General features: G+C 40.2%; 1 protein-coding gene across 1 annotated transcript in view; it reads left to right on the forward strand.

Moving 5' to 3' along the window:
- LOC145407645 (uncharacterized) overlaps positions 1 to 7391 on the forward strand; it is a 73288-nt gene extending 65897 nt beyond the window's left edge. The window contains exon 3 of the mRNA XM_080278517.1: positions 7211 to 7391. Within this exon, the coding sequence (XP_080134643.1) occupies positions 7211 to 7391 (181 nt within the window). The remainder of the gene's footprint in view (positions 1 to 7210) is intronic.
- Positions 7392 to 12771: the final 5380 nt, after the last annotated feature.

Consider the following 12771-nt stretch of genomic DNA (forward strand, 5'->3'; position numbering starts at 1 on the left):
AGAGAGAGGATATGGAGCAAATGTATGGAGGTATCTGACGTGTGTGGGACACAGGTGGTGTGTGGCAGGTGAGCTTAGCTTGTGTTTGGCAGATGTGTGTGATGTACGTGGTAAGTATGTATGGCAGGTGTAGCGTATAAGAGGTGTGGAAGGCAGGTGTGTAGCATGTTTATGGCAGGTATGTATAGCAAGAATGAGGTACTGATATTGTACAGTACGTGACAGGTGTGCGTGGCAGGTGTGGAGCAGATGTATATGACCAGTGGTGTGTTGCAGGTGTGTAGCAGGTGTGCGAGGCAGTGGTGGGGGTGACTGCCAAGCACCTCAGTAAGTGGCTCTCAAGGGGTTCACTTCACTCGTCCTCACATGCCCTCTTAAGCTTTTCACTTCCACATACCAGTTTTCTACCTCTTTACTCTTTCTTTCTTTTTCTCTGTTCTTAACACTTTCCGTACCATCACAGTAGTCTTAGGTAGAGGTAGTAAGTATACAGTAACCCTTGTGTGTATTTGTATGAACCCAAGCATGCTATCATGGCTCCCCCACTTCAAATATAAAATAAATAAATACTCAAATACCAAAAATTTTCCCCTTGTTTATTATTTATACGGTCAAGGGTATTTTTTGAAGCTTGAATCTGATGAGGTATTTTCATATTTTTTCTAGCTTCCTCCAGACGACTTACTGAGCTTCATAAATACCTCTATTAGGGAAAGGGTTTATAAAAGCTGCATCTAACCTCTCTGGTTCCAAAAGTCTTTTCCAGGTTGAATAAAATCGTCTGGAGACAGCAACACTAAAAATGAGAAATGTCACTAGAATGAAGGGATAAAACTGAGATTCATAAAAAAAAAAAAAAAAAAAAAAAAAGACTAATTCCCTGTCATAACCAACACTTGTTTTTGCAGGAAGAAGAAGCAAAGGAATATGCAAAATCTCCCCACGTTTCTCGTCCTCCCTACAAAAAACAAACTTGATTTACGACAGGGATTCTCATCAATAACCAAATAACATGCAGAAGTGGGCAAGACCCTAAACTTTGCATTAAGTTCGAGTTTTCATCTTTTTTGTGTGAATTTCGGCGATGCAGAGAAATAAAAATATGGACGTACTAGTCGCGTTCATTGTGTTAGGCTTGTCTCGTTTTGTGAAAGAGAGTACAGTATTTTCATTTGCGACCAATGTATCCATTATACAGATTATATTATGTGTATAGTTCGTTTTTCTCTGTGGTCACAAATAAGCGGATGTAGTCACACCAAGCTAATTCTACTATTAGTAGACTTAGACACCAAGTACTAAGGTTATAATTCTGTATTATTGAGGCTTAATAGTTTACTGTTATACATAATATTTCTCCTGACACCCCCATCCCTCGGTTACATGTCTTAACACTGATACCTCCACTCCCTCTGCGTTACGAAATATTGAAATGGCTCCGAAGTCTAGATTTAACCCCTACAATTCAGGAAGTCGTTAGTCGAAATGAATTTTTTATAGTAACAAGAACAAAAAAGAAAAAAATAAACGTGCCCAGATACTCAAGAGCATTTAGTACAAAGTTTAATTTTCATTTCGCTGTCTTCAAACTCAGATTATAATATTTTTGAGATTCCTTTCGCAGTGAAGGGGTAAGTGAAAGGTACATATTTTGACCTCTTCATTCTAAATGCGTCTCCTAAGTTGAATAAAATTGTCTGATAGCATTAAAAGGATCTAAGGAGTATGGTGGTTGGCTTGTAGGTACGTGAGGGAGAGTATGATTAAAAATGCTTACCTGTGTGCATGACTAGGGGATCTTACGGCATCGCTATAGCTCTTCGACACACGCCCACTCTTTCCTTGTTCTTTCCCTGTCTCCGTTCTTGTCCTTGTCCCTGTTACCCCCCCGTCCCCCTCCTCTCTCTCTCTCTCTCTCTCTCTCTCTCCAAAGAAAGAACGTACCCAACCCACATACCTAGCACTCACTGAGAAACAATTTTTAATAGTTATCTCTCGTTTCCGTTTTCTTAGTTTCCCGGATAATCTCATTTCATCTCTGAACCCCATTAATCGGATGATGTGCGTGCGTGCGTGTGTGTGTGTGTGTGTGTGTGTGTGTGTGTGTGTGTGTGTGTGTGTGTGTGTGTGTGTGTGTGTGTGCTTTTCCCTTTTTTTTTTTTTCAGTTTAGGGGGGTTTGTTATAGCCTTCATTATGCCGTTCATTATTAGTCGTTCTTCTTCACGTAAACCAGTCATCCGTTCCATCACTCCCTTTGTCCTGTCGAATAAACTGGACACCGAAATAAATCCCCATACTCGGAAAGGGAAAAATCGCCGAAATAAATCCCTATACTCGAAAAGGGAAAAATCAGTTTTTATTTCGGCGGATAAAAGGAAATTCGCGGAACTGGGTGACGCCATGACGATTCCCGTTATATTTCCCGGTTATACAACAGGGAAGTGCTGCTTTAACACTCCCGGGCTCCTATGACTCACTCCCTGCTGAATAAAATCGTCTGGCCTTAGCTGGGATGAAATACTTAAGACTTGTTTCGACCATGAGGGGGATCAGGTAAAATTGAATAAATAAATGAAGAGCGTAAATTCGATTCTAGTTTGTTCCAGGTTTTCACGAGTCGTTTTGTTGGAGAGAGAGAGAGAGAGAGAGAGAGAGAGAGAGAGAGAGAGAGAGAGGGAGAGGCTGCTGTGCTCTATTTCGATCTCATCTTGTTCCGGGTTTTCCGGCCTTTTCGTTCTGCTTTAACTTTTTTACCGCCACCCACTAATTTTTCTTTTTCTTTTTTCGTTTTTTCTTTCGGATGACCTCAGACGATTTAATTAACCCTCTCATGCTAGGGGCAACTTTAGTACTCTTCTCCAGCTGCCAGAAGATTTTATTCAGCTGAGAGTAAAAACCTGAGAGTGTTAATCCCTGAGAAATCCACCACGGAAAGTAAAAATAAAACCCTACAACGATTTAAGTGCTGTTTTACTCTCTCTCTCTCTCTCTCTCTCTCTCTCCCCTGGTTTCTCTTTCTTTATTCCTGTTTATGCTACGTCATGGCGGTATTCTGAAATGCCTTGTGCTATAATGCATACTTTGTCTTTGTCTCTGTCTCTGTCTGTCTGCATGCCTCTCTCTCTCTCTCTCTCTCTCTCTCTCTCTCTCTCTCTCTCTCTCACACACACACACACACACACACACACACACACACACACACACACACACACACACAGTGGTAACGTTCCCGCTTGCCAACTGGTGGACGGGAGTTCGCGCCTCGCTCAGGTTGCGAAAAGTTTCACTGACGAAGTGGGTGGTTACTGTCCCCCTTGAGCAAGGGGACGGGTGTGTGCGTGTGTGAAGGTCACAGCCTTGCCCTTAGATCGGACTATATGAGCTTTCAGCTCCCTTCCGGGAGGGTAAAAGCTGACGATCACGACCATCAAGTGAACCTGACCGACCCGGTGAATTACACACACACACACACACACACACACACACACACACACACACACACACACACACACACACACACACACACACACTGGCGAGCTTTTTCTGTCTTTTTTTTTCCTAGCTTTTAGTGAGATGTAGCGTTATTCTGAAAAGGCTTGAGCTAAAACTGACACTAATCTGAGAGCATTATATTCCCAGAAGAGATTAGCATTGTTACCCAGAGAGAGAGAGAGAGAGAAGAACGGAAAGGTAAGAGAAGAGAAGAGACGAGAAGAGAAAAAGAAGCTGTCGTGATTTTTCTTTGATCTCTATGTTACTGAAAAAAATGTCAAAAAATCGTGAATAACTTAATGCAATATACCGTGAAAGGAAACTATTATTGTAACTCAGAAAAAAAAATATCAGGAAACCGAGGGGCTTCTTGTCTTTCTATCTTTTTCTTTCTTTCTTTCTTTCTTACTTTCTTTTTTATTACTCTGAAAGGACATGGGCCAAAATTGACACAAACTTTATTCCATTATCCTCTGAAAGACACTATTACTCTTACTTCGTTAAAAGAAGAAAAAAGAAGATAAATATATGGGTAAAAAAAAAAAATACATGAACCGTAAGGCGATTTTCCGGTTCTTTACTTCTGTGTCCGTTTTCTTGTCGATTGAGGAAGCTCCCTAACACCTCCTCCTTAGCGATTTATTTTTGGATATGTCTGACTAATATCCTTTTGTACTTTCTTTTTGAAGAGTGTGGTGATAGTAGAAGGATTGCATGTGTTACAGAATGAGGCAGTGTGGCGTAATAAGCAAAATAAATCGCACAGGAAAAGGTGTTAGGGAGCTTCTGTGACCAACGAGAATAGGGGCAAAATATTACTCTGTCGTGTTATTTCTTTGACCTGGCGTGCATAAAATTGATACTGACTTAGGAAGGAGAATATTATTGCAACGCTGAATAAGGAAATGGCCGTCGCTTCCGTGTGTGTGTATGTGTGTGTGTGTGTGTGTGTGTGTGTGTGTGTGTGTGTGTGTGTGCTTGTTTTATGGATGTTTGTTTGTGTGTGTGTGTGTGTGTGTGTGTGTGTGTGTGTGTGTGTGTGTGTGTGTGTGTGTATATGTTTATCCCCTTCACCACTAGGCACATTTCTCATTTTTTTTTCTTGATATCTTCAGACGATTTTGTTCAGCTTAGGGGTGATTTTTCGAAATGGAGAGGTTAGAAATATCAAAACATTAAAAAAATATTAATTCCTAAGTAAAAGAAAATCGTCTGGTGGTTGGAAGACTTAAATATGTAATCCAATTGTAGGAGTTAAGCTGAATAAAATCGTCCGGCCAGCAATAAATAAATAAGTAAATAAAAAGATTTTAGCTTGTTTGAGAGGTTAATGGAGACTGTAGCTAACGAGAGAGAGAGAGAGAGAGAGAGAGAGAGAGAGAGAATCGTCTGGGTGTAGCAAGAATAAGAGCATTAAATAGATCATAAAACTAAAGGAACTAACCCTATGAGGTTTGGAAGCGTCTCCTAAACTACTTACAGTCGTGTGGACGTGTGGCAGCCAAGTAAGATTTCTCACGTCTTGGAAGGGCTGTTAGCGATTGTCCTAACCAATGCAATATAACAGGGGCTTCTTATGCAGACAGACGGACAGACGGATAGAAAGATAGACAGACAGGGAGAGAAAATGACAGACGTGGCTAGAAATATTATCCACCCAAAGCTCTGTAAAAAAAAAAAAAAAAAAAAATCCAGCTTGTCGGATGCAGTCACGAACCCGATACTGAAATGTCAAACGATCAATAGTGTGGTGATCTCGAGGGCCTTGGAGTTTACCGAGATGAGGCTTCCTGTGGTCGTGTGGTGATGTGGTGGTGTGGTGTGGTGTGAGAGTGAAATAGTGAGAGATAATGCGAGTAATGGTTTCGTGGTTTTCTGGTTAACAATGATGAAATTTTTTGTGACTTTGTGTGGTAGTGGTGTGGTGTGGTGGGTGGTAGTGTATGGTGTTGTGGTGAAGTGTGGTGTGATGCTGAAATGACCAATAATTAATGGGGTAGTGATGGTGATGTGTGGTGGAGGGATGTGGTGATGAGGTGTGGTGGTGGTGTATGGTGTGGGTGTGTGTGTTGCTGTGGTAGTGCTTTGTTGTGTGTGCTGTATGTGGTGTGGTCTTGGTGATCGAGAGGCTTGGTTGGTGAGAAGTGGCAATTGTGGTGGTGTGGTGTGGTGGTGTGGTGTGGTGGCTTGGTGTTATGGCAATGGGTGGTGTGTGCCTTCGAGACCTTGAAGTTAACTGTGATGAGGTATGTTGTACTGGAGTGTGTGGTGATATGTGTGGTGTTGTGGTGATGTGGTGTTGAGGTGGTATGTGGCGTTGTGGTGATACTGTGGAAAGAGAGAGAGAGAGAGAGAGAGAGAGAGAGAGAGAGAGAGAGAGAGTCATATTGATTTCAGGGCTTCATACCCAAGGATACCACACATATACAATGAATAACAATGAATAAAAGATACTGATGATGAAACCCACAAAAAAATATGGGGAGTATACTTACTCGCGTGCTCTCTCTCTCTCTCTCTCTCTCTCTCTCTCTCTCTCTCTCTCTCTCTCATGATTAAACTATGCAGACAGTTTATTTTCTCAGTGTTTCGCATACCTCTCCCCCCTACCTCCCTCTCTGATAACACACACACACACACACACACACACACACATATACAAACCGGAACTCCATTTATAGATTAGAGCGAGCATCGGCGGCGCTTTGATACCCAGCCTTATTTTCCTTGGCATGAGAGATTTCGTAACACTCTTGCTTGGCGATTTTTTTTTTCCTCTCACAGTTTGATACTCCCTTCAGTGCTATTAATATCTCCTGATTAGTGACTTATTTTGATAACGTATGAGAGGAATTGAAGATGCAGAATAAATCGATGAGCTAAAATTGTTGCGAAGTCTCTTATGGCAACGAAAATACGACTGTGTGATTCTTTTTCTGAGTAACATGGTAGGGTTCGTAAATAATCTTCCTCAGTGATTTATTCTGCTCACAACACCTCAGCATCCTCGTCGATGTTACTGAGATATAAATTTCATATGAGGGAATGTTAAGGTTCAGTGAACAAAATAAATCGCCAAGGAACAGATGCACCGAATCCTCCTATACCAGCTACCTTTTTATTTTTATTTTCTTATATCTCCAGCGAAAATGAAAGGTACAGCTGGTCACACGTGAACTTGGGACAGTGTCTGTGTGAAGCGGAGATCTAGCCACAATTTCCGACGTTTATGCGTCACAGTTACCTAGTCATTTCAGCCAATAAATGTCACCTCCATTCATTCATGTTAGTGCCACCAATAAGCATGTGATTATGTCAAGGCTGTCAAGTGTACCCAGTGCTGGACCTGTGCTGCACACTGATGGTGTCCCGGGTTCATATGGCAACTCATTACTGAACTGAAACTAGAGAGCATGGTAACTCTTAGTGATAAATGAGGGTAGATGTTAGAATGAAAACGAATACTTGCCTATGTCCGCCGCCGGGGTTAGATCTAGATTATATTTAGTAGATGATTGTAGCTGCTGCATGTAACTCTGTTATGGTTTAAAGTTGACTGAATCTGGGACTGATTTTATTACTTTTACTTATGGAGAAAATACACGGTGTACCAGTTAAGGATTAATAATTTATCATGATGAAGATTATGATAATGATAATAGTGTGATGATGATGATGATGATGTTTCGTGATTCTAAGTCCTCTCCTTCCCCTCAGAAACCGCCCTGCCCGTCCTCCCACCCCGCCTAGCTCGCCCGAGGACGAGGAGCGCCGAACCCTGAGCTTTGACGGCGGCGCTCCTCCGTCCTACGCCGCTACACCCACGTCTGCACCGGGGCCCCCTGCACCCGCCCCAGCGAAGTCCAAGGGGCCCAAGTTCTTCAGGAGTAAGAGATAGGGCGGTTCAGGGGGTGACTAAAGGGGAACGGAGAGGTGTTTCTTGCCTCCTCCTCACCGTCACACATCTCTCACACATCCCTGCCGCCCACACGCATGTCCACTTCACCTATAAACGCATAATACAGACCATAACCAATGACAATAACCATTTTTCATCCCTTTACCGTGAAGATCGACAAATACGTCATGTTTGGGGGCATTATCAAAATTTATACCGGGATAGTTTCTTAGTTCTCAGACCTAGGGAGGCTTGCCAGTGGAGAATTGAATCGTTTGGTGTTAGGCATAGTAAAAGGGATCATCTTTTCCCGTGGTTTTAAGATTAACTAGGGAAAGATTGAACTTGAGGAACTTCCTGTCTGTGAGATGGTAGTTTTAGGGTCATGTCTGCAAAATCTCAAGTGCAGTAGCTCCATGTAGGCTAGGAAAGTGTTAATGAAGCATATTCTTGGCAGTTTAGATATTGCCAACTCTTCATTCCAACTCACTATTAAACTAACTTATGTCGTCTTCTATCCCGTGTTCCAATTCATCACTTTTTCTGTTATTACCAACTATGGCCATGAGGTTAAACTGAACACCCTCTTCCTCCCACCCACGATAATACTCAGACATAGGGAGGCTACGCAGTGACAAGCAAATTGGTCTGGTAGTAGAAAAGATGAATTACCTGCCGAGAGTTACGGGTTAAATCAAGAGAATTTATTAAAAAGAAATAGTAAAAAGTGTTGGAAAAAAGTTAATAAATCACGTCTCCTTTCATCATAAACTCCCTCAATTTCCTCAGCACTCCGCAACAGGAACTTACACACACACACACACACACACACACACACACACACACACACACACCTTAGCCATCCAAAGTCTCCATCCACGTAATCAGATAATAAGTGTCTGCGTTAACCTTTGACCTTTTTCGGCCAAAAATTAATCACCTATTCCTCTGATGGTCCTCAACTCATTGCCAAATTTAGTACAATTCCATCCGATAGTTCATCCATAATCTTGCTAACAAACAGACAGACAAAAAGACAGACAAACCGAACCAAACTTATAACCCTCTGGCGATTTCGTGCGCGGGTGTAACAAAACCCTTGCTGCCATGCCACCTCATCACACTCACAAAACTTATTATAATAAACTTGCTAACTAAACTCAGAATACTTTACGTGTCGATACATTACGTTAATTCAATAAATAATTTGTTATGTAACGGAGATGAGTTGGTACTAAGTCGTTTCATGTCAGGCCAAAAGAAATCTATCCAGCGCAGACTTTTTCTCTTCTTTTTACATAATGTAGCACCACGAAAAGGAGCACTATTCATGTCTTCCTTCACTACCATCTTTCTGCTACGAAAATATGGTCCCGAACCTTGACTTCGCATAACAATCAATATTGTTAGGTGAGTCACAGTTTCCTCTTACTCTTGGATCTTATCTCTGACTGGAATGCAATCGTCGTCAGAATCTCTCACTGAACGAAGGCCTGTTTTCCAGTGTTAAGAAGCATTACTAGACAGCACTTGGAACAGTTTGTAATGACGCCGTAACTAATCTTCGAACTACCAGCAACAGAGGATGTATTTATAATAATTGACTTTAAACAGTCTTAAGCAGTTTTTAGGATAAACATCTTCATAACGATAAACTGGAAAACATCTTAAGCGGTCTAATTTTTCTTTCCGTTTTACCTCCGATGTTCCCTCTACTACGGTTACGAAGTGCTTTTTTGCAGTAAGAGTTAATTCAAAAATAGAAACGAGCAACCTTATGCAAAACTCATGCTTAGAAAAAGAAAAGAAAGTCAAAGAAAAATATAATGGGCCTCGATGGTCTTTTCGATGTGAAAATTTGGCCACAACTTCCTTCAGCCAAAGATATGAATAGAGAATACAGTCATCAGCAAAAGTTTGTTCTCCTCTTCTGCCTCTAATTCATGGCTGGATTAAGTAAAGCTTGAATGTGGCATAGAAAAAAGAATCATCATCCATCTGTGAGTTATAATGTTGTCCATATCGTCTCTCGCGGCATTCTACTGTAGTTTGACTTCTGCGATGAGAAAGGGAGGGGAAGCAAACTTATTTTTACGTCTGAGTGTTCTGTTGCGGACTCCAATATCGATCAACTTCCTTACGATAAAATTGAAGAGAGATGTGAACAATTCCTTTTGAAACCTACTTATGCGCTTTTCTGAACCCAGCAAATTTTTCAGGATAATGTGTCAGGGTTTCATAACTGTTCGTCGTAAAAATGGAGCAGAATTCCTAACTCCAACTGCACCTAGCATAACCTGACATGAAAGCCAAGTCTCTGTTATTTTCTGGCTATGCTTTTTACTCACTGTTAAGTCTAAAATTTCCCAAACACTTAAACCATATCACTAATTCTAAGAGTCAACGTATGCGTGCATGGAGAGCAGATTAGACGTATATTCTCTAAAACATAAGTGAACTGTACACATTAGCTGGCAGTAGAGAAATAATTTAGATATTAATAAAGCAATTATATTTCCCACTAGAAAGATCATATATAAAGTTAAGTTGTATGAGGGAATTGGGTGTTCCATATTAAGTGCTAGGTGGGAAAATGAAGGTGATATATACGTACTCCTACGTTCTGCTAGTATGAGAGAGAGAGAGAGAGAGAGAGAGAATGCTACTAGCTATTATCCAAGATGTGTCAGAGCTTGGGAAAAAAGGCAAAGCATTTTCTGGCAATTATTCAAACTCTTTTTATTTAACTTGGCCTAAAATAGCCATCTCTCCATCATAAATACTGAAACGTAACAGTATAGTAACCCCTGAGTATGATGCTAGTCACGAAGAAGTGCTGTGGAGAGATGCAGTGTGCCCCCCTCCCACTTTATTTTTTTTTTATTTTTATGCTAATGAGCTATGTGAGAGGACGAAAGTCTGGGTCAAGTTAGGGTTAAAAAAAAAAAAATTATCTGGTGTTCCAAGATGGGTAGAAAACCATGTCATTTACTTTCGTTTAAAATTCTTTAAGTGAATATAAAGGTTATGTGGATATTATTATTTTCTAGTCATTAACCGAGTACAAATAACAATTTCTTAATGATTTATTGATTAACTGTAAAATTATGATTTCTTGCTATATATATATATGTTAAATATTAGTTCCTTAGATATCTTCATTTGTTTTCACTTCACATATACAAGAATACCTGTACTGTACCTGTATCAGTTTATTCCAGTGTGTTGGTGTGATATATCTTTGCTCATCAATTTCTCAGGTTCCTGTGCACAAACTACAAAAACAAGTGAAATAAAGTAAGGCTGAGTGGTCAATAAAGGCTTCCGAAATCATCAGTTAGGAAAGCTCTCCCGCACCTCCTCCTTATCAGTTTATTTATTTATTTATTTATTTTTTATTTATTTATTCGTGCATTTGACACGTTAATATTATCGTGTATGTTTTCGTGTAGTCAGTGTCGATATTACAAGATTTAATATCATACAGAAGAATATAAAGTTGTAGTAATAAAAATAAATCAGTAAAGTAACACTCGATGCCACCAGAAAAAAAAAAAAATCACATTCTCGATGGTTTATGAGGTGTCCTAGCACACCTTCCATTGCGATTTATTCCACATACTACACCTAATCATTCTCTTGTGTATGATTTTTATCCTCTAGATACTGGAACAGGCTGCAAATAAAACACAAAAATTAATTAACGTGCTGTAATTATACACTTGAAAAAATAATAAGGAAGGAGTGTCAACCAGCCTCCTAAACCAAGGCGAAGACGACCGTAAGTGCAAGCTGATATGATTTCACAGATCAAGTGTAAAAGATAAGAAGACTTTGATTCACAGTCAAGCTTACGGTAAATTCCATGTCACAACTTGAGATAATTTTTGCAGGAAAGACAAATCCATGATCTTTCAAATGTGTAATACAGAAATAAACTGCTTACAGAACATTTTTTTTTTTTTTTCCACGCTTAAAATACTGAGACATCGCTAGGAACCCACACACTGACAATACTATGAGTTAAATTGGAAACCACACATAACAAAGCTGTAAGAAGGGCCAGACGTGCTTACAAACACACATCAGTCACTTAGATAAGACAAGAATTCATACTAGACACACTTTCTAAATAGTCAGAGATTAGGTGACGCAGACAAAAACACTAATTTACACCCTGCACATATACGCTCCACTAGACGAAGCCACAACTAATATATCACACAATGCTGCCAGACACTATCTCCCCCCCCCCCACACACATTCTTTCGCTTATCTATCCAAGAGTGGAATAATTAATAGTCCCACTCTTGATATTCTTAAAACAATGATCACAAACCATGCTAAGCCTATTAATAATTTTTTATACCCAGTACTTAATCCCGTATGACCCAGTATACCATGATGCCAATGAGTCTGTCAGTCCCTTGATAAAAATGGTGATCAAGACAGAACGAGGGCCCACAATTTACCCATGACCCTTAATTGGTCTTCTTACAAACAGTCTTAGCTGTTACGAATGTGAAATTACCGTAAACTGTTTTGTGAATTTCGGCCCGAGGTTTTCTTACAGAGTGAAAGTCAAGTGACAGTAAGACACATGTGGAGCCATCTTGACTTTAAAATTACTTAACTAACTTGAATGCATCTTAACTTCTTGGGCTCACTAAATATAGTTAATCGCCCCAAAGTTTAAGTCAAAGTCAAGCGATTTTGTCCTTAATGCTAGAGAATGCACACCGCAATTTTGGAAGCGGCCCAACACCTCGAACAGTTTGTGCATGGTGACTGGTCAGCCTTGCCATTTCCACAAATATTTAATCACATTTCATTGTGATACTATTTCCTACTTAGGGTTAGTGAATGTAGAATCATTACTCTAGTGTCTCTTAATCCTAGCATTAAAGAATCAAATGTGAAATATATTAATCTTCTACTAATAAAGCTAATAATTATAGAATATACAGCTGTTATTAACCTCGATGATCAACTAGGGTGTAACTTCGAACTACAGGTTGTAAGTGACTAGCAATATCATGATGCATCGATATCACTACTGTCAACACCGCATCCTGTGAGTGGGGTTCTGGACAAAAACTGGCACATTGTTGGGAAAGCTTGTTCGTGGATTTCATCATTTTTGACAACTGATACATAAATAACTGACCGAGGGATGCAGTGGCATATTCATGTCTTTACAAATAATAGGGACTAGATGGAGCCAAGCCCTAGCCTGGGGGCGGGGGAGGGGAAACGCTACACAATATACACACATTAAACAGATCGATATTTCAAAATGGGTGTTAGACTGGGTTCCCCCCTCCTCCCGGGCTCCCCGTGGCTATACCACTAGAGGGATAAAACTTTCACTCTATACTTC

This window comes from Coenobita brevimanus, chromosome 74 (genome assembly GCF_032717465.1).
Source record: "Coenobita brevimanus isolate Jiangsu-jjx chromosome 74, ASM3271746v2, whole genome shotgun sequence".
Taxonomy (NCBI): Eukaryota; Metazoa; Arthropoda; class Malacostraca; order Decapoda; family Coenobitidae; genus Coenobita; species Coenobita brevimanus.